The sequence below is a fragment of the Platichthys flesus genome, chromosome 16 (genome assembly GCF_949316205.1).
Source record: "Platichthys flesus chromosome 16, fPlaFle2.1, whole genome shotgun sequence".
In the NCBI taxonomy this organism is placed as follows: domain Eukaryota; kingdom Metazoa; phylum Chordata; class Actinopteri; order Pleuronectiformes; family Pleuronectidae; genus Platichthys; species Platichthys flesus.
In genome coordinates, this window is record NC_084960.1 from 10,024,860 (window position 1) to 10,052,234 (window position 27,375).

General features: G+C 43.7%; 3 protein-coding genes and 1 long non-coding RNA gene across 4 annotated transcripts; 2 read left to right on the plus strand and 2 right to left on the minus strand.

Annotated features, from left to right (window-relative positions):
* The first annotated feature begins 514 nt into the window (after positions 1–514).
* Positions 515–9,979, plus strand: ndel1b (nudE neurodevelopment protein 1-like 1b). Its single transcript, XM_062407358.1, has 9 exons — positions 515–670; positions 3,976–4,072; positions 5,838–5,991; positions 7,120–7,268; positions 7,399–7,535; positions 7,650–7,817; positions 7,910–8,001; positions 8,140–8,285; positions 8,405–9,979. The coding sequence occupies exons 2-9, from the start codon at positions 3,987–3,989 to the stop codon at positions 8,493–8,495; spliced, it is 1,023 nt and encodes a 340-aa protein (XP_062263342.1). The 5' UTR covers positions 515–670; positions 3,976–3,986; the 3' UTR covers positions 8,496–9,979.
* A 146-nt stretch (positions 9,980–10,125) lies between these two features.
* Positions 10,126–16,955, minus strand: LOC133970507 (medium-chain acyl-CoA ligase ACSF2, mitochondrial-like). Its single transcript, XM_062407356.1, has 17 exons — positions 16,816–16,955; positions 14,930–16,715; positions 13,931–14,132; positions 13,507–13,635; positions 13,285–13,338; positions 13,027–13,145; positions 12,750–12,912; positions 12,057–12,152; positions 11,821–11,972; positions 11,640–11,731; positions 11,468–11,544; positions 11,261–11,368; positions 11,034–11,185; positions 10,777–10,918; positions 10,566–10,676; positions 10,419–10,487; positions 10,126–10,317 (listed from the first exon to the last, which is right to left on the minus strand). The coding sequence occupies exons 2-17, from the start codon at positions 15,040–15,042 to the stop codon at positions 10,267–10,269; spliced, it is 1,830 nt and encodes a 609-aa protein (XP_062263340.1). The 5' UTR covers positions 15,043–16,715; positions 16,816–16,955; the 3' UTR covers positions 10,126–10,266.
* Positions 16,956–17,099: 144 nt separating this feature from the next.
* Positions 17,100–21,787, minus strand: LOC133970508 (medium-chain acyl-CoA ligase ACSF2, mitochondrial-like). The gene is made up of 16 exons (XM_062407357.1): positions 21,592–21,787; positions 20,794–20,995; positions 20,490–20,618; positions 20,314–20,367; positions 20,086–20,204; positions 19,844–20,006; positions 19,552–19,647; positions 19,305–19,456; positions 19,135–19,226; positions 18,965–19,041; positions 18,771–18,878; positions 18,542–18,693; positions 18,287–18,428; positions 18,056–18,166; positions 17,909–17,977; positions 17,100–17,455 (listed from the first exon to the last, which is right to left on the minus strand). The coding sequence occupies exons 1-16, from the start codon at positions 21,693–21,695 to the stop codon at positions 17,405–17,407; spliced, it is 1,821 nt and encodes a 606-aa protein (XP_062263341.1). The 5' UTR covers positions 21,696–21,787; the 3' UTR covers positions 17,100–17,404.
* A 652-nt stretch (positions 21,788–22,439) lies between these two features.
* Positions 22,440–26,413, plus strand: LOC133970511 (uncharacterized). The gene is made up of 2 exons (XR_009924311.1): positions 22,440–22,616; positions 22,694–26,413. It is a non-coding gene; the product is annotated as an uncharacterized LOC133970511 (long non-coding RNA).
* The last annotated feature ends 962 nt before the right edge of the window (positions 26,414–27,375 follow it).

Genomic DNA, 27,375 nt, shown 5'->3' on the forward strand with positions numbered 1-27,375 from the left:
TACATATTTTTTGTTATTTATACTTTTTCATATATATATATATAACCCTAACCCACACAGTAATATTGTAATCTATTGTGCCTGCTGTGTACAAAAATGCTTTATAATGTAAGGTTCGGCTGTCTTATCAGTCTGAGTTAGACATAACAAGTGGTGTTAATCCAAACAGTTCTCAGCCCAAAAAAACATTTCTGGTATTGGCTTAGTATCTACAAGCCCTGTGTCCTATCTCGTATATATATATATATATATATATATATATATATACCAGCCCTTTGTCCTATCTAGTATCTATGACTATATCAGCCCTGTGTCCTTTCTTTTAAATATACCATTTACCGACTCTGTGTTCTATCTTGTACATCTATACCAGCCCTGTATCCTTTCTAGTATCTCCATCTCTACCGGCCCTGTGTCCCATCTCTCACATCTACTTCTATACCGGCCCTACCCATTTCCTGACGTCAACGTGAGCTACGTCAGCGCGTACGTCTGTCCGGGACATTACGTCTCTTCCGGGAGACGCGTTGGCAGTTTCCTAAACACGGAGCAGCTCAGTCAGTGCGAGCGGACTGAGGCCAGGGACAGGGCGGAAGTGTGTGTGTCTGTGTGTGTTGGATGTAAAGACGCCGAACCTGAGGACAGACCCACTCCGCTTTGACATGAGCAGGTAATTCCGTGTGTTCGTACTGCGGACGACGCGCCGGGGGTCACGGTGTCGTGTTCACGCTCCTCTGCGGCTCCTGTGTGTGTGTTTATCGCGACGCTCGGGTTTCGGACTCGGTTCTTGCGTCATATTCTCACATTTTATACGTTCAATTGTCTTATTTCAACGCTGTGAATCATCAGGTTTATTATCGTGAGGCCAGACAACCGCGTTCTACGTGTTAAGGGTCGACGCGATGACAGCAGCGGTTTGATGAACCGTCATGACAACCTGCTAGTTTATCTGACCTGACGAGTATTACTGTTATTTATCTTCAGCTTAATTTGTCTTTACTCAATATGTTTATTATGGCTCTACATTAAAAAAAAAAAACAGTGATTTAGGGCGAACGAAATTTACAGAAGAGCCTCCCACAGTTTAATATTTATATTTTTTAATTCCTTTGATTTATATTGAACACACATGGGACCAGGTCTGGGGAATAACGGATTTTAAAAAACCATTAGGATTTGAATAAGAATGACAAACTGTAGCTCGTATTATTGTTCACATCAGATCAAACCAAGGAGACATTGTAAATAAGCATTTGTGTGAACGCAGGGCAATAAAACAATATCAATAATTATCCCAATATAATTTTCAGCAATAGCAATGTAGTTCAATGTTCATTGATGTAATGCTTATTCATCGTGCGAGTACAAAATACTTAACTCATCTTCCTCTGATTTGTAAAATGTTCTGCTGTTTAATGAAGACAAGTTTATAACCACAACCAGCAAACATGAGTCTTTAAACTTAAAATAAATAATGTGGAATTTAGCGAGAGTTACCGATATCGACTAATGGGAAGATTGTTCTCATATGGCCCTAGTTTGGGTTTTCATCTCACAAGCTACTAACCAAGTAATACTGTAAATATTCAGTGAAACCCAATTCATAAAGGAGAAGCAGAATGACTAGACAGAAAAAGCAAGAGTTCTCAAAAATGTAGCCATAGACAAATTCTCAATATATTTAGACAGTTAGGTCACAACATGAATAGAAAACTAACACCCGAACAAAATCTGTCCATAGTTTCAGTTGGACGAATAAATGAGTCACAGTCCAGCTCACCGCTCTCTAAGGCCTCGAATAAGGAGAAGTGACTCCATCATAGCTTTAATTTCTTAGTAAACACCACGTGAGTCATCTGCAGCAGAGAAAAGAGGATGTAGCGAACAAGGATGTGGGGAAAGGAAGCATGTCTCTTTTCACTACTACATTCCCCTGTCTCCGCGCACAGATGGTGAAATGTCCCCTGCACCATGTCTGCTGGCTTTGGGCCCTGGACCTCGCAGCAGACAAATAGATCGGAGGGTCAAACTCGCACCACTCAAAAAGGATGCTGGAGAGAGAGAGAGAGACAGAGAGAGAGAGAGAGCAGGACCCGTCATGTTCTCTGAGTCCCAGCGTCGTTACATGATATAGCTTACCAGCACAGTGGCGGTCCGTCGTCATATGTACTGCATGTGTGAAATAGCTCTGGCAGGGGTAGACCTCCATCACATGATTTAATGATCCCGTCAGTGAGCTGGTAAGCAGCCATATTTTTCTCCAGTGGGTGTTTAGGCTTTAGATCTGAATCACCATGGAACAGTCTCCTGTCGCTCAGAGACGTACCCGGGGGAACCCACAAAACAACCGGATCACCTTCCTCTCCATAATAACTACATATCGGTTACGTTTGCTAGACTAGCTGGATTTTCTCGTCTCTGCTTATCACCTGAAGAAAATATACGTTTCGGGTTATTCCCCTGGAGAGAGTTCACGACTCCGCTTGAGTAACATGTTACGTCAACTTTGGGAACATTTCGCCGTCCCCTCCCTTTTGTTGTTCTGGTCTCCAGTTTCCTTTGAGATTTCCACAGCGGTGTACAGACACGTGAGGGGTCTGCAGCGAGGAAATTGTCGATGACGCCAGCTCAGAGGAATGTGTGAAGGGTGACGAGGGTCTGCCTCTGAGTCTGCATCTCAGTCCACTTCTTGGAAAGAGAGAACCACATAACCATTTTCTTGTCTAAGCCCAACCCACGCTAGTGTGGCCAATACGTAATAATGATAATAATAATAATAGTGTCGTCATTATCCTATGTCACTTCTTTGTCTTATTTATTCAACCAGTTTTTGTGCAGACTGTTTCAACAACAATCAAACCACGTTCCCCAAGATTTATAAATAACCTGTCTGTAGGAAATCCTAGTGAGCTCAGGTGGGATTATAAATACTCCTGGAGCTCCACCACATTACTGTGGGCAGCAGCAACATACACACAGAACACAGACACACACACACAAATACCTCTTTTTCAGCTGTGTTAAATATTTTGAATTCTATCCATATAGAACACAGCGAGGCCGAGTTTAGTGGCTCACCAGAAAACAGGAATGTTCCTCCAGTAAAGAGAAGAAAGGAAAGATGAAAAACTTTTTCACCTTCTGAACCGGGCCACAACAGACAGCTCTGAGTAGCTCTGATAAGTGATGTTGACTTCACATACAGGGTTGAGCTGTTGTGAGGTTTGATGAAATGTAATGAATCAGTCATGAATTTTACTGGGACCAGTCACAGAGGCTGGTAACAGTTTATAGAAAAGTTTGTCATGTCGTTTTCATTGGAAACTGATTCATGAGGAACTATGGATAACTCTTGCCTCAGCTTTATTTTCTTTCCCTTTACAAAGAAGGCTATGTTTTCATCTGAGTTTTCTTTTCTTTTTTTAGCAGGATAATGCAAAAACTACTGATTTTCATGACATTTTGTGGAGGGGTGGGGGAAGACCCAGGGAGAAACCCCTCATTCTAGAACATTACGAGACAGGGAAGAGAATAGTTTCTCTGTGAATTATTCATGGGTGTTGATTACAGAAAATCAGGCATGTTTAAGGGTACGATATTTGAAAGTGTGTTCAATTTTGTGCAGAATCAGCAGATCCATATACAAATTTGGATCTAGCCAATTTGAATGTGGTTTCACAAGGACACTGTCATTCTAGTGTTGTTATGTTGTCTTCTCCTGTGGGAATGAGAGACATTTCTAATCGTGATTTATCTGGATGTTCGGCCCTGAGATTAGAAAGGAATGCACTGCACCTGACTCTGCATGCCAAAGGATGTAAATAGTGTTTGTGCCATGTGTGCGTCCCCTGATGGTCTTTCCTCATTTAGATTACTTGGCCTTCGTTTAACCTCGTTAGCATTGACTGTGGATTGTTTTCGTAGAAACTCTTAAGTAATGTAAATCACTAATTAATATGTGAATTCAATCCTCAGGTTGCCCTGACATGGACACAGAGATGATTCCCAAATTTTCGTCAAAAGATGAGGAAGTGGATTACTGGAAGTCACAAGCCCTCAAATATAAGAAAAGGTAAGCGACTCAAATGAATTCTCCTGTGACGTGAAATATATCTTTTATTGAATTTCTTTGCCTGTGTGAGTTGACTTGAATCCTTCATCATGCACTGAACGTTGTAATTCAAGAATATAGCCAATATTTTCTGTTCTCAGCCTTTTCTACATGAAGAAAATGTTGTTTCTCAGCTCAGTCTTGAAATGTGGGTCTTGTAACAATTTTTTCATCGTTTTATTTCATGGTCTGTGTTGCAAGAAAAATAAAAATTTAGACGGAAGAAAAACATTTCAACTCACGACTTTTGTTTAAAAAGTTGTTACCACCCACTCTTACGTAATACATAGGCTGATGCTAATTTGCTGAATACGTAGTTTTGCGTGTGGTAATGAAAGATGTTATTACACAATCATTTTCACATTTTACTGACCAAATGTTTTCATATGTTCAGTTTAAAAGTTTGATCACGAGAAGACGGTATGAAGCCATATAAGGGAATTGAGCAGACATGTTTTTTTAAAGGTCTGTGCCCACAAACAGCTGTGGCCTACTCAGGAGGAAATGACTACATCTTTGATTTCTTAAACAGAGACCACAGCATATGCTGGGGATAGGCAGCAGGGGCCCTTACGAGCGCTGTGTAAGATCTTTGTCGAACTCTGTCTGTCTGTATTTTCTATTCGTGGAATTTTGGGGCCCATCGCTCTCTGGAGGAAGCATTAAACTGCACAGAGAGAGTTTAAATCCTGGAAACTCCTGCTGTGGGTACAGGGTATGGGGACGAAGCATCAGCGCATGGAAAAATCACTTTTACAGCAAACCATCACGTTGCCGGCACGCTGGGTTCATTAGTTACCTTCTCAGAAGTTGTCTCCTTGAAGTAATTTCATGATTTAAGCTGCTCTGTGTAGCACATGTTGTTCTGATCTGCTGGTAAACCAGTGCGAGGGCGGACAACTCTGTGTGGTTAAACTGGGAAGTTATAGAGCCCAGCGTGCTGATGAAGCAGCCTCTGTGGCAATGGTATGTGTGGGCCGGCACAACAACTGATTCATGGATTCCACTGCGGTGTAGAGCCACTGAGAGGCCATTATACCAGCGGAGGTCAGCTGATCTGGGAGCAGTGAGAACCACGTTTTCACACCACAGGTGGACAAATCAGGGTCAGTTTAGATTATTTAAATTATGAGATAATATCACTATAAATAATATATAAGACAATAACTCCTCTTCATTTTCCCTCCGTCTCCGAATGGACATATTTACTTAAAAAGATAGAAACCAGGTAATAAATTGTGTATTATTCCCAAAAGATTTCTGAATTGTCAGAGCAGACACACATCCTGTTTCCTTGCCCCCCCCCCCCAATTCTCTCTTTACCCCTGATCTTTAACCCCCCCTTCCCCAGACACATGACAGCAGGCCTGTTTTTCTGTGTTACTTCCCGACCACCTTCTGGTACAGTTCAGCTGTCTCGTCAGAGCTGTATATTTAGAACGCCTAACTCGAAAATGCTGAGCCGCTGCTGCTGCCCCACTATTTCCTGTTTGGCAGAATTGCAGGTTAAAAATCTACAAATACCTCGCTGGCTTTTTCGTGCAGGTTTATTTCTGGGCAGTGGAGGTAAAGCTACCAGAACATGCCTGGCTCATCTTACAGGACAAAAGGCAGCCTCTCTCTTCCAGAGCCCATTCAGCCAGTCAGCTCTACACAATTGAATGGCGGACGATGAACAGGATAGCTGGAAACTGAATTTGTTTGTGTGTGTGTGTGCACCATCCAGCTGCCATGATGCACAGGAAGAGCTGCAGGAGTTCCAGGAGGGGAGCCGAGAACTGGAGGCTGAGTTGGAGGCACAGCTCAGCCAGGCCGAACACCGGCTTCGAGACCTGCAAACGGAGAATGAGAGACTGAAGAACGAGGTGGCCAACCTCAAGGTAACTGCGCCAGGGGACCTGCTGCGAGGCTTTGCTTGGGATTGGTTTGCTTGTACGGTCTGTGGGTCAGGACGCTGATAAAGGAATTAGCTACTTCGGAGGTCATCTGCTCTGCCGGAGCCAAAGGTCCAACGTCTGATTCGTGTAGTAGCTGTTAATAGGGAATGCTGTTACATAATCCTCCTGCACTTCTTAATTGGATGTCAGGATAAGGAGGAAGAAAATAGAAAACTCCTAGGGCAAGTTTGATCAGACTTCACCACCTCCCAGAAGTTCCACTGTGCTCTTCAAATCGTTTGTCGTCACTGTAGGTATTGTGATTAGCTCGCAGAAGCTAATGCTAAAGACGAACAGTGTAAAGGAGCCAGAGAGACGGTGAATCATGGTTTCCAGGCATGCAGCCCTGCCACCGACAGCACTGTGAAGTACCCCAGAGCCACTCGTTCTGTCCAGGGAACAAAGAGACCCTTTGACAGTCAAATAATGTGGAAGAACATCTTTACTAGCCGTCTCATGACCCTCCTAATTCACCAGGTTTCCCCTTTAATGACTGTTGTACTATCAACCGTCTCCAATTTGCCCAAAATACGTCCGTTCTTACAAAAACACAAAAGTATGAAAACACCCCCCCCCCCCCCCCCCCATTCTCGCTTCATAAAATTGTAGTGCTAGTTTTTTAAATCGCCATTGCCCCGTTATATCAAGGCCCTTCTGATCCCGTACCTACCTCTTTCTGATCTCAGATCTGCAGATCAACTGTTGCTTTTGGTTCCCAGGGTAAAGCGCCAAACTGAGGCTCCATTTCTAAAAATAAACAAGCTACCTTGTTGTCCTCTTTTAAATCTTGTTTAAGACTCATTTTATATTATGGCTTAAAACTAGGTTTCTTATCTGGGAATTTAATTTGTCAGTTTCTATGTTAGTGAAGCACTTTGTAAACTTGTTTTTGAAAAGTGATTTATAAATAAAGTGTCAACATTATTGTACGGTGCGTAAAATTGCAAATGGATCTAACCTCAGCAAAGAAGAAATGAAAACAAATGTTCCCCCGTAAACAACAGGTCTCTTGATTTTCTTGTTTCTACCCTACACTCACTCCCTCTTCTCCACTGTTCCCATCTCTATCAGGAGAAGCTGGAGCAGCATTACGCCCAGAGCTACAAGCAGATATCTATGCTGGAGGATGATCTGGGCCAGACGCGCAGCATCAAGGAGCAGCTCCACAAATACGTCCGTGAGCTCGAGCAGGCGAACGACGACCTGGAGAGAGCCAAAAGGTCAGAGTCAATTTAATACGAGACAAAGCCTTAGGGTTGATATTTTTAGGTTTGCTTGATTTGTATATATTTGGAGCTACAATATTATATAAACAACATTAACAGTTGTTCCTCTCATTTGTACGCGCAGGGCCACAATAGTGTCTCTCGAGGACTTCGAGGGCCGTTTAAATCAGGCTATCGAGAGGAACGCCTTCCTGGAGAGCGAGCTGGACGAGAAGGAGTCGCTTCTGGAGTCTGTGCAGCGGCTGAAAGACGAAGCACGAGGTAAAGAACACGCACACAAGGAACCACCCTGCCCCTTTTCTCGCAGGCAGTATGTCACCCGTGCAAGGATTAGCAGGAGTAGCATTTCACGAGTGTGACTCTTGTCTCCCGCAGACCTGAGACAGGAGCTGGCGGTGCGCGAGCGGACGACAGAGAGGATGTCAGCACCCAGCTCACCCACCTTAGACATCGACAAGATGGATTCTGCAGTGCAGCCCTCTTTATCCCTCCCGGCCACACCTGTAGGAAAGAGCATAGAGCACCCCTTCATCAGCCCGAAAGGTGAGGACTAATCTCACGCTTATGTTTCAACGCAGTAGATTGAAATTTAACTGCTGAGTGTACTGATATCGGCTTGTTGTTAATTCCTCTAGCTTTGACTAATGGCTGTGGCAGCTCCTCCCTCACTCCTTCCGCAAGACTTTCAGCTCTTAACATCGTCGGTGATCTCCTGAGAAAAGTCGGGGTAGGTCTTAATCCGTATTTTTTTTATTATTATTATTATTATTATTTTGTTTTGGTTGCTTTGAAACACTGTCTCATCAGCCACAGAGCAAACAGAAATGTATTTATATGGTGGTTCTGTTTCCTATTCTGTCTTTAGGCCTTGGAGTCCAAGCTCGCAGCCTGTAGGAACTTTGCCAAAGATCAGGCCGCCAGGAAAAATTACACCTCCGACAACAGCACACTCATCAACAGCAACACCACCAAATTCTCTCACTCTCTACATACCTCTTACTTCGATAAAACGTGAGTCCTTGGCTACACAACACAAACTGGATGTGCAGAAAATAGCCGTCGCATTACACCTGGTGTTGTGTGTATTTGTTGGCGTCTGCTAATGTTATGCGTGTACTTGGCAATTGCAGGACTGTTAATGGATTGGACCCAAGCTCCTTGACCTCCATGGCGCCATCCAGGGCTGTGTCTCCACCAGGCCTGCTGCCTCTGAGTGTGTGAGCTGTCCCCATGCCCCCCCCCCCCGCAGACCTCCACTGAAACTCTTATCCACCCGTCACAGTGTGGGAACAGAGAGGACACTTGAAAGACCATTACATTGTGTGTGCACGTGCGTGTGTTTGTGTGTGTGAGTGCGAGAGTGACAGATGTGTGTGTGTTTTTGCCTGTTTTGGGATTGTGCATTTTTGAACCTGATGTGTGGAAGAGAGGCTTGACTATACAATGAACCTGCCTCCGGTTTGCAGCTGTAAATGCATCTGTGAGTAGGCGCACAGTGTTTTGTGCTCACGTTCCTACCACTTGCATGTGCCTAAAGCTGCACTGTACTGTGCTTGTATGAATGTCATTGCAATGTGTCGCTCTCTAGATGTCCACTTTGAGGTGGTTGTGTCTCTAGTTCCACTGTTCATTTGAAAAATCCCCCCCCACGACAAAAGGTCTTCAACAGACTTCAGCTTCCTCAATTTTTTGTTTTCTTTCCTGTATTTTCACTTAAATTGCACAGTTGAACTCGTTTTAATTTAGAATGTATTATATTTAAAAAGGGATGTGTTAATATTAACTAATTTATCTCACAGTATGCTTTAAAATGCAACATTTTTTCTATTTGCAATTTTTCCTGCATGTGTGCATATTTAAAGTGGGGGTTGGAGAGGCGTGGTCGGGCCCCCACATTAACGACTGAAGTGAATGTTGATCGTTCAAAGCCATGTAGCTGCACCGCCGTCTGTCCTCCTGTTACCGGCTACTTGCTGTAATTGATTTGGAAGTAGTCTCCACGCCGATTCTGTCCTCTGGGTTAAAGCCGCACTTAATCAAACTGCTCCTTATGCCGCGTTTCCTCCGTGGACGTGCGTCGGCAATTTGAGGAAACAGTTTGCCTTTTTTTTTTCCTTTTCTTTTTTTTATGTTCGATGTATAGATTTTTGAAGTTTTGTGACAGGCTCATTAACCACGTTCTGATGTAATGGCACGGTGCACTCGCAACATGAGTGGGTGGATTTAACTTTATAAAACTCAAACACGAACACTTAGAAACAAATGGAGAATCCTCTCCGAGACTGTCCGGTAACTTTGGCTGGTTTATGTTGGTAACGTTCAGCCGCTTTGATTTTTCGAGGGCTGGATATTAGACGTTCATTTTCAGACACATTACTTTGTTGATGCATTTCTTTCTCTCCGACCTGTGTCACCATTTTGACATCTTGTTCCATATTTGAAGGCTTCAGCTTTGAGATGTCACTATGAGCCTGTTGCTAACCTGTGTTCTACCATCAGTGTACAGAGCTTGCAGGGATGGTGATTTTGCCGAGCTCCACATTGTACATACGGACATTTGGCATTAACGTCCTATTTATTTCAGATTCTGTATGGCATGTGTTCAATGAGTTTTACTATTGAACAGTGGTTAAGGTCACTGTGGTATGATATCATATTGTTTGTCAAAATTGTTTAAGTAAATAAAGACTGAGATGATAAGTAAACTGTGGACTTGTGTCATACTCTCTAGGTAAAGATGATGAAATTCTAAGCACAAGGTTCAATGACTGGACATTTCCTGGGAAATTGTCCTCCAAATTTGGAGCTGTGATCAACTATGACTAAGATCATTAATAATGAACTATCAAGATTTCAGGTTTTAATTTTTTTAAACATAAAACTTAAAAATATGGTAAAAACCAAGATACAAATCAGTGTTATAGGTCCATTTCAGTTCTTGGTACAAAATGCATGACTCAGCAGGTTCCTGCAATGTCCATCAGTCCACAAATTAAAGGCCCAGGTTCTTCTCCATATCCTGCTTTAATATGTTCTTCTTGATCTAAAAAAAAAAAAAGGAAGCAGCCATCTTAGTTTAATCATGTTAAATCAAAAATAATCATGTTGATGGTTCAGACGTTTTACTATTGGAGGAGAAGTTACCTTTCCAGAGACAGTCAGGGGGTAGCTGTCTACACAAATCACATAATGTGGGATTTTGAAGTGAGAAATCTAGAACGAACAGAAAACACACATCAGACCACATAGTGTTCAACTGTATTCAGACACATGTCGAGTTATTTGTATCACCTGTCCTTTGCAGAACGCTCTAATCTCCTCTGTGCTGCAGGTATGACCTTCCTTCAGCCTGATGCAGGCACACACCTGCTCCCCCAGCCTCTCGTCTTTCACTCCAACCACCTCAGAAACACAGAAACAACCGATTAATGTGACTTCTCCGTGGATGAAATGTCAACTGTTCACAGATACTTTGCTGCCCTCCACTGGTCGTGACTCTCACCTGCACCTCCAGAACTTTTGGATGTGTATAGAGTAGTTGCTCTATCTCAGCAGGGTAGATGTTCTCCCCTCCACGGATGATCATGTCCTTAATACGTCCCTCAATTCGGCAGTATCCCAGACTCGTCAGGCTAGCTGTGTCACTGCGCGGGGGGAGGAGAAATAACATACAAGTGTGCTCAAAACTTTGCATGTGTCTTTACATAAATTCATGTTCTTCTGTTGAGTTGAAGTATGTCTTTCTAACATTCATCTCACCCGGTCCTGAACCAGCGATCTTGGGTGATAGCCTCTCTGTTTTTTTCAGGGTCCTCCCAGTAGCCCTGCATGACACAGCTGCCTCGGATCAGCAGCTCTCCCGGCGCCCCCAGAGGGACGACCTCCCCTGTGTTGGGATCCACCACTTTTGCCTGTGGTTACACTTTCACTGTTAGTAGCTTATATCACGGCTGAACCTTGCGGACAGGAGCCGAGAGGGGGCGTACCTCAGTGTGGTTCATGATACATCCGACAGTATTCATCTTGAGCTCGTCGCTGTCTTCTGGATATCCCAGGAACGTGATGGGGCTGTTCTCAGTAGTTCCATAACCTATCTGTCAAAACATGACGGACACGTGTTCTTTCATGGCGGAAGGATAACTGTAAGTCGTTGGCTTTGTTTGGATAAAAGGACAGGACAGGTGGACGCTCACCGTTATCTCGTTCATGTTCATGTCCGTTTTCAGTCTCCTCACAACCTCGGGGGGGCACGGAGAACCCGCCATTAAACCTGACGCACGACAAAACGGACAAGGACGCTTCATATGATGGCTCGACATCGAACCCAATTCATTGTGTCGTAGTTTTAACCGTCACACTTCTCACCAGCTTCCACCGAGGACAAATCATACTCGTGCAAATTTGGTTGGCCGAGCAAGTCGATGAACATTGTGGGGGTGCCGTAGACGAAATTGCACCTTGAGTAACAATAAACAGGAGCAGTCAGTGAAACGTGGATGGTGGAAGGAATATTAAACTCTTCTGGACGACGAACTTCGGGTCGTACCTCTCGCTCTGAATGGCCTTCAGGTTGGCCTGGGCGTTGTAGGCCGACCCAGGGAAGACGAGCGTGACGCCGTGCACTGCCATGTTCATGCCTCCGAGCACCGAGCCGAAGCAGTGGTACAAGGGCACAGGTACGCACACCCGCACCTCAGGCTAATGCAAACACGCAACACAAAGATTACTCACATTTCACTGTTTGTGTTTCCCCTTGAGGACAAGAGGCAAATATGGACTTACTCTTGACGCGTAGCCCAATCGCAGCCCCGCGAAGTAGGCATTGTTGACAATATTGTGATGGGAGAGAGAAGCTCCTTTCGGACTCCCAGTGGTGCCCTAAAAGAAAAAAGCATGTGTCCAGTAGTGTTTCACTGTCTCCTGTCATAAAACCCTCAGTCTGATCAGCTATTTTTTTATGAAAGGGTGGAAAAAAAGACAGATGGCTGTTTGCAGGATGCATATCGATGAGGTTATATATCTTTTAGTTTCTGTATGATTGATAACTTTAATATGACAACATTATATTTTGATTTTATACCATGCATACTCACACTGTATAGATAAGACATAGAGATATAGTTTATAGAAAAAGCTTTTGTCTGCCTTGTTGTCTGATTTGCTTTCGTAGGCAGCAAAGAGATGCAGCAACATTAAAAGAATAACCAGTTCAATTGTAACCATTGCTAAGTGGTTAATTTCCAGCATGACAGTTCATCCTGTCACATAGCAGAAGTTCACGGATCTTCAACGGCCACAGTCATCAGATCTGAATCCAGCAGAACGCTTTGACAATGTGATCAAATAAATGTGAAGCGAATGAAACTGCAGAAAAGATGCGATGTGATCATATCAACAAGAACCGGCATCTCACAGGTATGCTCCCAGCGTCGTGTGGATTCAAAGCCACAAAGGGGCTCCGGCGGAGATGCTTACTGAGGTGAACTGGATGTTGATGGGGTCATCGAAGGACAGCTTGCTCTGTAGCTCCGTCAGCTCTCTGTGGTGCCGACTCTCTCCAGCTTGAATCACATCGTCTACGTGGAGCATCCCCGGCTGTCTGCTGTCGGTCAAAATCACCATTCGCAAGTCTGGCAGCCTGGGAGAGCCGAGACAGGAACTTTATGGTACATCCATGCTATTGTAGTTAAAAAATAATAATAACTAGAGGCAGAGTATGTGTGTTAAGAAGGTCTTTAAATATCTGTCATACCTGGAGCTTTTGATTAAACCGGCTGATGTCAGGTCAGTCTCTGGGCAGATCTCCCTCAGCATCTCACAGAACTTCTGGGTTTTAAAGTGAGTCGGGCAGACCACCGCCTTACACTGGACCTGGACGCAACATATTCATTCTGTTGCTTCAATAAGGAATTTGTTCACATGAAAGTAGAACATTTACCAACTTTTTTTCATTTGAGTGTTGTTGAGTAATATATTAAGTAGGCTATGTGGTTGTGTAATCAATCTTTACCTTCTTTAGAGTAAACTCCACTTCCTTCACCTGATAGGCTGGGTTCAGTGACACCTGTGAGGACAACAGTTTAAAGTCAGCTCCTCAGCACACACTTCTCAAAGGCCTTCACATAGCACACATACAATATTGCATCATGTTGTGTTTATAGGTTCATACTGGGAAACCTATTTAGTGACTTCAGTGTCCTGCTCACTCTGCAGATGAAAATACAGAACTGACCAGTATGATTCCAGCCTTGGCTGTAGCGAACTGGAAAAGGATCCATTCATATGTGTTGGGTCCCCAGACTCCCAGTCGGTCGCCTCGCTTCAGGCCCAGAGCGAGGAGGCCTGCAGCTGCCTTGTCAACCTGCACCAACAGAAGTAAAGAAATTCATAACAAATCTGAATCAGTGCCACAATCAGAGCTGTGACGTGCAATGTAATTACTATGTTACTGAGCCTGATGGTTTTTTTTCTTCCAAAAAAGAACCAACATTTGCATCATGAAGCTAAATTTGCTTGATTCAAAGATGTTGATTAACCATATTAAAAGTTGTAAGGAAAGAGGCACAATCTGAATCTCAGGACTACTACTTGTTATGTTTAAATGTTGATGGGTATGTTGGCTCCTGAAAGACAAAGTCGAAAGGCTCGAGACGCACATCCTGCTGAAACTGTGCAAAAGTTTTCCGGAGGCCGTCCTGCAGCAAAACCACAGCTTCACGGTCTGGCCAGCGTTCCACCGTGGCGTCCAGGCTCTGGCTAACAGTCTGGGAGAGCAGAGAGATGGAGGAGGCGCCATGGACATAACTGCTGGTAACAGAGGGTTTGAGAGGAGGACTGTCCACGTGGAGCGACCTGGCACTGCAGAGGGAAAGAACACAGGAGCCAAATACTAAGCATGGGCAGTGATTTGGAATTAACAATTAACTGCATCTTTTTGGAAAGATTACCCACTGATTATCTGTCCTACACTATAGATATACACTATAGATTTTTATTGAGAGGAAGACATGTAATAAAGGGGAACAGCCTTACACACAACACTGTCCAAAACTTATATGCATCTCATTAAATCTTATTTAGTTTCTGCATTATAGAATATCACTAAGTCAGTAAATATTCCCATCTTGAAGCGACGAGCTGTTCTGTCTGGAATTTTTTTTTTTTTCCCACGTTGATCTCACACTTGAAATCACTGACGTCCCACGTTTTTCACATGCATGTAAACGCAGCATTCATATTCCCATATTTGTGCAGCTGGACGTCGTGAAAAAAAGTCTCAAGAATCCCAAACATGCATTTGATCCATGTGCACACACTCAACAATATGCACACACAAACAAAAGTATACGAATATTGGCTGTATGAATGCACCGGAATCGTTTTATTTCGGAAGTGGAAGTAAAACAGTTGTACATAAAGTTATACTGGCCGATGAAGTTGTTTTAAATGTGTTTAAATGACCTGTGTGTGTGGATGTGAACAAGCGATTTTACGCATGACTCGTTGCGCAAACTTGTAGATTATATAACACACATATGCGACCCCACCTCAAACGCGATTTTATATTTAGCGACAATAAAATGTGTCACAAAACCAAATATAATCGGTAACGGTGTCGGTGACTCGATCGGAACCCTGGAGAGAAAGAAACTTACCATCGGAGCAAGGTCGTGCTGCAGGATTTCAGTGTCCGGCTGCGTTTGAGTGCATCCACGGATCTGAGTGAGTGAGCAGACCTCAGCACGGAGGAAGAGATCAACGCTGACATCGCTCCTGTGACACAGATACTTTGTGTCAGCGGGAACTGGAGACACTCAGATATGTGAGGACATCAGAGAAGGAGACACCAGGTCTCTAGAAGGAGCTGCTTCCTCCTGCCTCTCTGCTTTTCCGTGTTCAACTAAAACTTGAACCTTCCCTGAGCCTCCCTGGCTAATGACTGACGACGTTTTACTACACTTTGAGTGAAGGCCCCACGGCTGTTTTTCCCTGTGTGGCGGCAACACACATGTTTGCTGCGTCAACTTTCCATGCATCTGGCTTCACCTTAACTCCTGAAGTTTTAATCAACTTCTTCGTCATGCCTGTACAGGTAGAAAAATGAATCTGAAAATGTTATTAGACATGCAAAACGTCACATTTATTGGATTCAAACTTATATTCCTTCAAACTCTGTGACCATGAGTTTCCATGCTTTGCTGTGGGATATATGGTTATGACTTTATCAATAATTACATATGCTCGTTTTGTTAATGTCTCAGCCACACTTACAACCATTGAAGCGTTTCTGTTTGTTAAGGTTGTTGTTTATTTAAGGTTTTATAATACTGCCACGGCCCTTTAAACCTGGTCTGGTATCAGAGGAAAGAGAATAATCACCAGGAGGGGGAATAAATAAAAAAACAAATGTTGTGCAATACAAATTCATGAAAACTACAAACAACACAAATCAGGAAACTCAAGGGTTGAACTTCTGAAAAGTACAGGCTCTAACCCCAACCCGCTAAAACACACAACAAGGCAATCGGGTTCAAATATTGCACAATCAACGGGTCGAACACTAAACTGCAAGCACAGCAAATAATTGCACTGCACATGATACAACTCAATGCACAGCAATCAATATGTACCACTAAGTGTAAGCAGGTCAGAACCAAATACTACCAATAGAGGGAGGCAGAGGGCCACACAAATGCAGAGAAATATAAAACACTTTGACAAAACATCACACTCTAAACGTTAACATTTTTTTTTCTTTTTCTTATCTCGCCCTGGCCCATTGACAAGACACCAAAAATAATCTCCTTCTCTGTTGCCATAACCAAAACAGTGAAAATAGCATAATTCCCTTTTACTTTGAAATTCTGCATGAGAACGTCCTGATATTTTCAGAGTGAGACTTCGAGGGGCTGAAGTGTGATTGTGAAGCTAAATGAGTCACGTGGAAACAGCTCGTTTCTAAATGACAGTCAGTTATTTTGTTGTTTGAATTCAAGTTTTTCCTCATTGGATAGTTTGACTAATTATTCACACAGTGGTAATGAGACATTCATTTTGCAAGTCTCGATTTTCTTTGAAATAGTTTCTTACGCAGGCCCAATTCTTCATTTTATTTATCATTTATCATTACTTCACCCAATAAATTTTGAGCATTTTATCTTATATCTGAGGAAAAGACAAAGGGCCCTGAAAAGAGATGACCTGGTTCCACCGGCCTGTCTGGTTGTTTCTGTTCAACATGTAATGTTTAACGTCCACTGACCCTCACTGGCCAATGACCAACAACAGTTAACCACGATAATAAGCCACAGCTTTCTTTTCTGTCCAGTGGATAACTTTGTGTAGCTCGAAGGACAACTTGCTCTAGATCCTTCAGCTCTGTCTCATCTATGTGGAACATCCTGGACTTTCTGGTGTCAATCACAATCAACGTGAGCGAGTCTGTCAGAAACAATACACCATCTTGTATCACTTACAGACGAAATTCACTTATACAGTGTTATTCAAATTTTGAAAAAGGTATGGCAGAAATCAGTCATACCTGGAGCTTTTGATCATATCTGCTGGTGTGAGGCCAATTGTATAATCGATTATTCCAGCCTTGGCTGAAGCGATCTGGAAAATTCAATATAATATAAATATGTGTTGGGTCCCTAAACTCCTATTTGGTTGCTTCAGATAAAGGTGACCTGCAGCCACCTTGTCAACCTGATGGTCAAAAGGTCAAACTATTATCTAATCATCTCAAAATATTAACTGAGCACAATGATTAACTCCCATTGTTTGTCAAAGAGTGATATCATGATCAAAGATAAAGAACCACTCTCAGAATCGAAATTTTCTTTAATAATTACATAAACATTTAAAGAGTACAAGTGTAAGAAGTTTGGCGGTTCGATCCCAGTCTTCCCAATCTGCATGCCGCAGTGTCCTTGGGCAAGAACCCGAACCCCAATGCCCCTCATAGAAACAGTGCTGCCCATAGACGCACTGTTTGCATTTGTGTGTGAATGAGTCAATGGCACTAAACTGCACTGTAAATCACTTGGAGTGGTCAAACATGAATGATTCTCCATTGGCAGACTGCTGTCTTTCTCAGCAGGTTCCTTCACTCTCCATCAGTCCACAAATTAAAGGTCCAGTTTCTTCTCCATATCCTGCTTTAATATGTTCTTCTTGATCTAGAAAACACACAAAGTAGCAGCCATCTCAGTTTAGTTTGAATTAAGCGAGCTTATTGTTGGTTTAGACAACAGTCTGTATATAATGGTGGACCACAAGCCTACATATCCTCCCACTGTCTAGTGATGTAATCAAAAAATCCCAGATATGAACGGTGAGTATATCATTCATAGTCTGTTGAGTAGCAAGGACCACGCACACGACCAATCACGCTTCAGTCGCAGCTGTCAATCACATGCCAGGTTTAAAGCTTCAACTAAGTACATTGACTTTTTAATTTGTTCCATGTACTTTCCATTAACATGGAATGGTCTGGGTTTATGGCCTATACCGCAGCCAGCCACTATGGGGCACTGAAGAGGCTTTGGCTTCACTTTTGAGGAGCTGTCATGTCGTCCATCTTTATATCCAGATCATGGTTGAAACATGTTACTTAGCAGAGCAGAAGTTACCTTTCCAGAGACAGTCAGGGGGTAGCTGTCTACACAGATCACATAATGTGGGATTTTGAAGTGAGAAATCTAGAAAGAACAGACAACACACATCAGACCACATAGTGTTCAACTGTGTTCAGACACATGTTGAGTAATTTGTATCACCTGTCCTTTGCAGAACGCTCTAATCTCCTCTGTGCTGCAGGTCTGACCTTCCTTCAGCCTGATGCAGGCGCACACCTGCTCCCCCAGCCTCTCATCTTTCACTCCAACCACCTCAGAAACACAGAAACGCATGTTGAATTTCCACCACAGCCAGATAATGTGGATTCTCCGTGGAGGAAATGTCAACTGTTTACAGATACTTTGCTGCCCTCCACTGATCGTGCCTCTCACCTGCACTTCCTGCACTTTTGGATGTGTATAGAGGAGCTGCTCTATCTCAGCAGGGTAGATGTTCTCCCCTCCACGGATGATCATGTCCTTAATACGTCCCTCAATTTGGCAGTATCCCAGACTCGTCAGGCTAGCTGTGTCACTGGGGGGGGGAGAAATAACATACAGGTGTGCTAATAACTTTTCATGTATCTATACATAAATGCATTTTCTTCTGTTGAGTTAAGTAAAGTCGTCAGTCGGCATTCATCTCACCCGGTCCTGAACCAGCGATCTTGGGAGATAGCCTCTCTGGTTTTTTCAGGGTCGTCCCAGTAGCCCTGCATGACACAGCTGCCTCGGATCATTATCTCTCCTGATGCCCCCAGAGGGACGATCTCCCCTGTATTGGGATCCACCACCTTTGCCTGTATAGTGATAGTCCCATTGTGAGTCATCATGGAGATGTGTTGGTAAAGGTTGCAGAAAAAGAGAGGGGGCTTACCTCAGTGTGGTGCATGATACAGCCGGATGTATTTTCCTGCAGCTCATCGCTGTCTTGTGGAAAACTCATAAATGTGACTGGGCTGTTCTCAGTGGTTCCGTAGCCCAACTGGCAAAAACAAGACAGATGCATGTTTTTCAACGATTGAGAAGTAACGGTTTGATTTATTTGATAATATATTTTCGTATGCTCACAATCATATTTTTCATGTTCATGTCTTTTTTCACTTTTCTCACAATCTCCGGGGGGCACGGAGCACCTCCCAAGAACCCTTGTGCACAACACACGGACAGTGACGCCTCAGAGGATGGCAGAACATCACACCAAATTCAACATGACGCAGTTTTAACCTTAAACTTCTCACCAGCTTCAAGCGATGACAAGTCATACTTGCACAAGTCTGGTTGGCTGAGCAGGTCGATGAACATTGTGGGAGTGCCATAGATGTAATTGCACCTTGAGAAACAATGCAGGAAGTGAATGTGCACGTTATACATTTTTAATTGAACTGTGATGATGAACTTCATGAAGTACCTTTCACTCTGAATGGCCTCTAAATTGGCCTGGGCGATGTAGGCGGACCCAGGGAAGACAAGCGTGATGCCGTGCACTGCCATGCACATCCCTCCGAGCACAGAGCCGAAGCAGTGGTACAAGGGCACAGGCACACAGATTCGCACCCCAGGCTGATTAAAGTACGGGATTAAAGTAAAGTAAACAAGATTACTCACATTTCACTGATTTCACGCATTTTTCAAACGAGATACGAATAAGGACTTACTCTTGATGCGTAGCCCATTCGCAGACCCATGAAGTAGGCATTGTTTACAATATTGTGATGGGAAAGAACAGCTCCCTTGGGACTTCCGGTAGTGCCCTGGAACAAAAACATGACTCTGTTGACCATGCACTGGGCAAAGGAATCTTCCTAGCATCATGTGGGATCAACGCCACAAAGAGCTAAAGAGGAGATGCTACCAATAATGTTTCTGACAAAGTGCTGGGCCGGTGAAGGTTGCATCATAGTGTCAGTCCAGGTGATGTATTGCATGTGGTGCATTAATGCAGGTTACCGAGGTGAACTGGATGTTGATGGGGTCATCGAAGGACAGCTTGCTCTGTAGCTCCGTCAGCTCTCTGTGGTGCCGACTCTCTCCCGCTTGAATCACATCGTCTACGTGGAGCATCCCCGGCTGTCTGCTGTCGGTCAAAATCACCATTCGCAAGTCTGGCAGCCTGGGAGAGCCGAGACAGGAACTTTATGGTACATCCAGAAAAACTGATGTTAATACATTAAGGCAGATATGTTTCATACCTGGAGCTTTTGATTAAACCGGCTGATGTCAGGTCAGTCTCTGGGCAGATCTCCCTCAGCATCTCACAGAACTTTTGGGTTTTAAAGTGAGTCGGGCAGACCACCGCCTTGCACTGGACCTGGACGCAACATATTCATTCTGTTACTTTTATATTCCTCCTCTATCGTCTTTGAATGAAACTTATCAGTTGTCGGTTGTCAGATGTCAGATGTGTCACAAGCCTTTACCTTCTTTAGAGTAAACTCCACTTCCTTCAACTGATAGGCTGGATTCAGTGACACCTGCAAGGACAACCACACAGGGCCGGGGCTCAGTTTATCCTCTCACCGAGTGAATGACAATGACTACACCCACACAGCTATACAATGCTGTTAAAAGTACATATAAAGGCTCCCTATCTGACCATTATGATTCCAGCCTTGGCGGACGCGAACTGGAAAAGGATCCATTCATATGTGTTGGGTCCCCAGACTCCCAGTCGGTCACCTCGCTTCAGGCCCAGAGCGAGGAGGCCTGCAGCCGCCTTGTCAACCTGCAGGTCAAAAGGTCAAACTAGTATCATCTCATAAAGTGAGTGCAATGATGAACTCTCACTGTTTTTTAAAGAGTGATGATCATTAAAATAGAAGAAGAATCATTGATAGTTGTATTGTGTTTAAGGCTGATGGTTATGATGGCTCATAAAATGCAAAAAATGCGAGACGCACATCCTGCTGAAACTGTGCAAAGGTTTTCCGGACGCCGTCCTGCAGGAAAACCACAGCTTCACGGTCAGGCCAGCGCTGAGCCGTGGCGTCCAGGCTCTGGCTCACAGTGTGGGAGAGCAGAGAGACGGAGGAGGCGCCGTGGACATAACTGCTGGTCAGAGAGGGAGTGCGAGGAGGAGTGTCCACGTGGAGCGACCTGGCACTGAGAGCAACATTCGTTTAAAGGAAAGCACAGGCATTGATTAGGGCTTCACAAAGTTTTTGAAGACATGTCCCACTGGTAACTTGTCCTCTACATGACACTGCTCACAGACTTTAATGGGAGCTGGAGATCATGAAAGACCTTCACACGGAAATGGAGGTGTTCAAATTAGACAATCACACATCTTAAAGAATTTGTAAAGTAAAGAATCTCACAAATATTTATTTAATATACTTTATAGGAATATCTGTCGCCACTTGAAGATTTCAGAAAGTAAAAAGGGATACACGTGGAGTGAGAATTAAAAACATGTCTGTTAAATAATGTGTATTCAGGTTGTGCACAAATTGTACACATTTGTGGATAATGAAATACACATTTGTAAAAATTTCTCTCCGATCAAACAGTAAGACTGAGACTGTCCAGGTAAAACAAGTAACTTTAAATCAAGTCTGATCAATTAAAATGCCTGTGATGATGGTAGGCACCTCCAGTCTAAATCAAATGGTTATTCAGTAATAACAGAACAATCTCACAAACCCAAACATCTGTTATGAATATAATGTGACTCCATTTTAACACAACCATAAACTTACCACTGGAGCAAACTCCTGCTGCATGAGTCCAGAGTCCTGCTGCGCGTGCTAAACGCTCGCTGAGCACAGCACCTCAGCACCGAGGAAGAGATCAATGCTGACATTGGATTGAAGTGGCTATCGCACAGTCAATACTCAGCCTGAATACAGCTGAGTAGAAGACAGTATGTCAGCCTACCTGGTCCAGCTTGATCTGGCCACTTGTTAATCTTTGATGCGTTTTCACTGTTCAATGATTAACATTGACTATCTTACCCAACTAAAACGTCAGTGAGTTGAGGGAGCAGGGGAGAGGCAGGGCAGGTGACTGACGGTGCCTGGGGACGGTGTGCTAACAAAGCTGTCGGAGTGGAATGTCCTGGGTTCAAGAAAGGAGAACACGAGCACAAGAGACACAACTTTGAATACATTCACTGGAAAGGCTGGGAGCTCAGCTACGACTGAGGAGCTTCTGGCGATCGGGTGATGAGGAGTTCCCAACCTACGATGATGAGTACGTACACACACACACACAAACACACACACACACACAGACACACACACACACACACACACCCACACACACAGTTCTGCATGACTCAGCTCATATCATCCAGTGCATTTCCAGTCACCCGGCCTGTTACCATCTGTTTCTGCTGTGCAGTGTGCCGCATATGATTCCTTCACACAAGCGTTACACTACAATCCCTCATCGCAGAGCAACTTTGAGAGGATGGAGAGCGTGCTCCAACACCATGAGACCCTCATTACAACTGTCACCTCGACCTCTATTTCACAGACTGCTCCTTCCAGTTTGCCCTGCAGCCACACACCTTTCCCACTCAGGAGACCATGTTCATCACTGTTGAGCTCGCCTCTGGGAGAAGCTGACCCTGGCCTTCATTCCAGGCTTTTACTGCAGAGCTATGACAGGTGTTCGGCATAGGTGCCTTCAGCCCGATGCAGCCCGTGGCATCATGAGACTTGGGGACCAGACAGTGGCAGATTTTTGTAAATGGGACGTCAGTGAGTGGCCTTCTGATGCGGTGTGTGACACTTTCCTCCATGAATGGGCAGACTATATTAAATACTGTTCTAATATGATCTTCTATATCGCCATCAGGGCGAACCTCTGGATCCTGGCGTGGCGACTAGACAGACGTCCTCTACCGGTCAGACATCAAGAGACCTCGGCAGCGACCAGTCCAGCTCCCACTGCAGGGCCACAGCCAAGGGGGCCTGAGTCGGGGCACACCGGCATCCCACCAGAGGAGCACAAACCCTGCCGACAGGGGAATCTCTGTCGACAGGTCAACCATTTTGTCTCCCGGTGCCCAATAAAAGGCAGGTCTAACACGTAGATTGGGTAGTACTTGTGAGCCGAACCCTTTTAGATCAGCCCCCCAACCCTCGAACCGCTGAGTCACGCCAGACCATCCAGGCCCACATGATGAAGTGTCCACAGCTACCGCTGATCCTGGGTCACGCCTGGCTCCACCGTCACAACCCGCACATTAACGGGACCACTGGGGCCATTTTGACAAAATGAAACAGGAACTAGAGAATGAATAATAAAACACAACATAAACGTAGTTTAAGGAGTCAGGCGAGACGTGACATGTTCCTCTGTACAAGCTATGAACGTGTAAAATGAATGAAACATGTTTGTTTGGTGTCTTCTTAATACGTCTTTCCTGTAAGTTTGTGATCACTAACATGAGTCAAAGGTCGGGAGTGTTCACAGGCCCTTTGAAAACAACCTCACGGCTCTCTCACGGGCCAACAGCTGTTATTTTATTACTGGATATCTTACCAGGCGTCGTGAACTCAACTTGATCTGGCCGACTGTGTTTTCTTTCTAAATTTGGCAAGAGCCTTCCCCCAACCAGTAAGTGAAAGTCTGACCCTGGTGGACACGCTGATGAGTTTTTAAGTGCACGCTCAGCCAAGTCTCTCTCAACAGAAAGCAGAGTAGGGTTTCCCTCCCTCATGAGGTCACTGTTGTCTTTGGGACAGATACCATTTCGTCAGTTTCCTGCATCTTATCTTTGCGTATTGACTCATGTCTGCAGGTAGGAATCGTTGCCTTCATTCTAACGGAAAGTCACATTAGGTTGAGGTGTTCCATCAGTGCATTGACAGCATGTCTGCAAGACCAATGATCACATCACCATCACTTAAACTGACCAGTGTCAGTCATGTCCGGGCTTGTGTTATCCCTGCAGCATAAATGTACAATCACAGCAGCTGGAAATGCAAGCGGCCTCTTTGAGATGGGAGCGAGATGTTAAACATGAAGTATTTTCTCTGTGCTCTCACTGCTGCTATTATTGCTTTTGGTTTGTGGGTTAATGCAGTGCAAAACACAAACAGTGATACGTCAACGTACTTTTGTCCCACAGGGGGCAGCATCTGTCTGAGGTAATCACTCGTTTTCATTTAAAATCAGTTTTTTTGTTTGTCATGAAGACAACTTGCTGGGTTGTTGTTTTCAAAAGCTGTATCAAGTCTACATTTCCATGCATTGACATTTCAACACTATAAGCGTCATGCAATTTGCAGGCATTGGGTATTCAGATGCTTTACATAAGTTTAAAAATACCACTAATACTGCTCATGTAGTCCTGCGAGTATTTCTTCAAAGTAAAAGTAACTCTAGTATTTAAAGAAATAACAAACGTTATGAAGAACAGTCCTTGTTATGAGCAGCATTTAAATGTACCCTTTCAGGGTGAAGCTTACTAGTTGTTGTTGGGGAATTAAACTCATCATTAATCATATTTTATAAAGTTACCGTTTTAATCCTAAACTTAAAAATCGTCAAAAGCTACAGCTTCCAGATACAAGTAAATGCAAAGTGCAATATTTCCCCTCTAAAATTGAACTAAGTTGTTTCCACATTTTTTTCCAATTTACTTAATTGTTGTGATACAATAATCAACAATGACAACAAATATATGCAAATGCTCATTGTGATAAGTTAGACAACGTAAACAGATTTTAAGATCAACCCCAGTCTTAAAAAAGTCAAAATTACAAATGTCCATATGCCAAATGCTTGAAGAAAAGGTTTATACCAGTCAAAAGTCAAACGAAATGAGTGAGACCATATCCACAGTATTTTATACAAATGCAACTTTATTTTCATATTTATTTTCTTGAAATAAAAACTGCTCTATCGACTCAGGTTCAAGACCATTCATCGAACTGGTAATTTGCGTAATTAATAGAAAAATAACTCAAATGTCTGCTGTAATCATAGCATAAGAGGTGGAGGTGAGTGAGAGAAGGTTCTGTCTTTCTGCAGCTTCACTTTGATAAAAAAAAAAAAACTGAAAAGAAAAATGTCCCTGTCAGCAAAGTGTGAAGCTGCTGTGTCCTCATCGCCGCTCCCTCTATGATTTCCCCACTCAGACATATTAAGCATTCCTCAGCTGAGCAGTGATAATCCCCCAAAACTCTGCACATTGCGTCATGAAAACCAACACTTGTCTCCTCACTCTGCGATGGAGCACACTCGACGGGACTGTGGTGCAACATGAGCGTACACAAAGCACTGAAACCACAAACAGATATTCCTTCAGTTCTAATGCGTCAGAAAATGTCCTTTGTACGGTGGCCCTGAAAAAACCATATTAGAAAAAACACCAGCGGGGTTCAAAAAACAGACAGCAGGGGTTTTTAATTCTCACTCTACGTGTATCCCTTTTCACTTTCTGAAATCTTCAAGTGCAGACACATATTCCTATAAAGTATATTAAATAGATATTTGTGAGATTCTTCATTTGACAAATTCTTTAAGATGTGTGATTGTCTAATTTGAACACCTCCATTTCCGATGTGATTTGCACTTCAGGGCCACCGTACCCCAGCCTCTGTTTTATTATTGCCAGAGGTTTATATTCACAGGCCTTAGAGTCAGATCCAGTTGCTGCTTGACTTTCTTTTAGCATCGCTGCTGCGGATAAATCAATCCTGTTGACCTTTGACCTTTGGAATAGCAGGCATACAACATAACAGGGTCGTGAACTCTGATTGAGGGTCAATGCGGCTGTCACCTGTGCAAAGCCACTATGTGGAACAGCTACAAACACACACACACACACACACACGCATACGAGTGTGTGAGCCCCTGCAGCTCCACTTTCCCTGGACTCAGCCATTTCCCAGCTGACCGTTCAGCTGTTGCCAACACATGTCCACTTGATAACTGTTGCCCCAGCTCAGAACTCAGCGCACTGGTTTAACAAGCAGTAATGATTTTAATGAAAGCCCCTCTGCTTCAGTCTGTGGTGTTACCCTCAATCTGTAATTCAACAGAGTGCCTTACTTTGATGGTTGCATCGAGAGGACCTCAAACTGGTTTCATTTCAAAACGCTGTTTATTCTGTTTGACGTGTGTTGATCTGTGCTATGCGTGAGAAAGTGTGACAGGCCCTGAATTCCTCTGATGCAGCTCTGTCGCTGGGTTAGATTAAAACGCATATTGACATGCGCACACATTGTTAAAGAAGAATGCTCAAAAGGTTTTGCAGCTTTTATTGATGTTTTTTTTTTATATATTTTATTTATGTTTATTTGATGATTTAAATAAGAAATCCAATGCTCATTTTGTAACACGGGTCAGGAAAAGTGCATCACATGGCTATACTGGTGCAAAAGCATGAATTTGTGTTAAAGTCTGAATACATGTGGTTTTGGTGCATGTGCTGTCTTGTGTGATTACGACTCAGTCTTGCACATAATGGAAGATTACAACCACTGTCGTATGCTTCCAATTTATATGTCACGAAAGAGGCAATGCAATGTTTGTCATTTGTAAATATATGATTGGGATCGTGGAGTTTCCAGAGTCGTGGTCTTAAATTGTTTTCATGCATGCAGCCCTCCAGTTGACAACTTTGTAAAAACCAAGTAATTTCCATCTGTTCCCTTTTTTTTTTTGTTTTTGCTGAATCCTCGTCCCACAAGAATCGATCAATCATTCTCTGTCCCGAACGCAAACAGCTCACATCCGCTCCTGTGTGAAAATCTAAGTGTTCGCTTCCTACCTATCCATCACACAACCTATTATGGTCCTAATTTGGACACTCTTCAAACGTCACACGTTCAGATGCAACAATCCATCAGGCTCTGCACTTGTCCCGCCATTGGCTGACGATCTTTGTCGCTCCCACAATGCCAAGAGATGTGAGTTTCCTCTAAAAGCCGGGAGGGCCCGCCCCTGTCTCCTCCAAGGTCTGACGGCTGAATTTAGACTGAAACCGCCTTTTTTTTTTTTTTCTTCTCCTGTCATCCAGGGGCCACAGCCCAGGTCAGAGGTCAGAGGGGGGGTTGGGTCTCGTTGCTAGGGAGGGGTCCGCCTACAAGTCAAAGCCAGTGGCTCTCTTTGGTCTGTTCAAACTGCAGATCTGCCTCCCTGACTGTGACTGTGACAGGCCTGAGAGCAAAGGAGCACAAGCAGACTGGATTGTCACAATTAGACAAGAAGCAACTGCAGATTAATGACACAGGGTAAAGAAAAAACTGAAAAGGCTGCAGTGGCGAGACAAGCTTTTGTGCTTGAAATCAGTTCAAACATGACTCTTATTATATAAATGAGATAAACCTGATCCATCCAAAAACAAAAAAGGAATTAACTGTCCAAAGTTTGGGGTTCTCAAATATACATATACCTGTTTATGAGAAAATATCAGTTCAGCCCGGACTCTGATAACTCAAAGGGAGGCTTCATCAGTTTTGCACAGAGCCGCCAAACTCTCTGCGCTGTGATGACATCATGAGAAAGTTGTCCCCCGTGTTCAC

Bases quoted from the DNA above. Each gene is read 5' to 3' on its own strand.
- LOC133970508 (XM_062407357.1), bottom strand. From the start codon at position 21,695: ATGTCAGCATTGATCTCTTCCTCGGTGCTGAGGTGCTGTGCTCAGCGA. The intron at 19,227-19,304 runs GTACTTCATGAA...TTGTTTCTCAAG, and splicing joins GAGGCCATTCAGAGTGAAAG to GTGCAATTACATCTATGGCA. The intron at 17,456-17,908 runs GTAACTTCTGCT...TGTGTTTTCTAG, and splicing joins CCCTGACTGTCTCTGGAAAG to ATCAAGAAGAACATATTAAA.
- LOC133970507 (XM_062407356.1), bottom strand. From the start codon at position 15,042: ATGTCAGCGTTGATCTCTTCCTCCGTGCTGAGGTCTGCTCACTCACTC. The intron at 12,153-12,749 runs GTAAGCATCTCC...TTTTTCTTTTAG, and splicing joins TCAACATCCAGTTCACCTCA to GGCACCACTGGGAGTCCGAA. The intron at 11,186-11,260 runs GTACGCCCCCTC...GTGTAACCACAG, and splicing joins GTATCATGAACCACACTGAG to GCAAAAGTGGTGGATCCCAA.
- ndel1b (XM_062407358.1), top strand. From the start codon at position 3,987: ATGGACACAGAGATGATTCCCAAATTTTCGTCAAAAGATGAGGAAGTG. The intron at 4,073-5,837 runs GTAAGCGACTCA...TGCACCATCCAG, and splicing joins GCCCTCAAATATAAGAAAAG to CTGCCATGATGCACAGGAAG. The intron at 5,992-7,119 runs GTAACTGCGCCA...CATCTCTATCAG, and splicing joins ACGAGGTGGCCAACCTCAAG to GAGAAGCTGGAGCAGCATTA.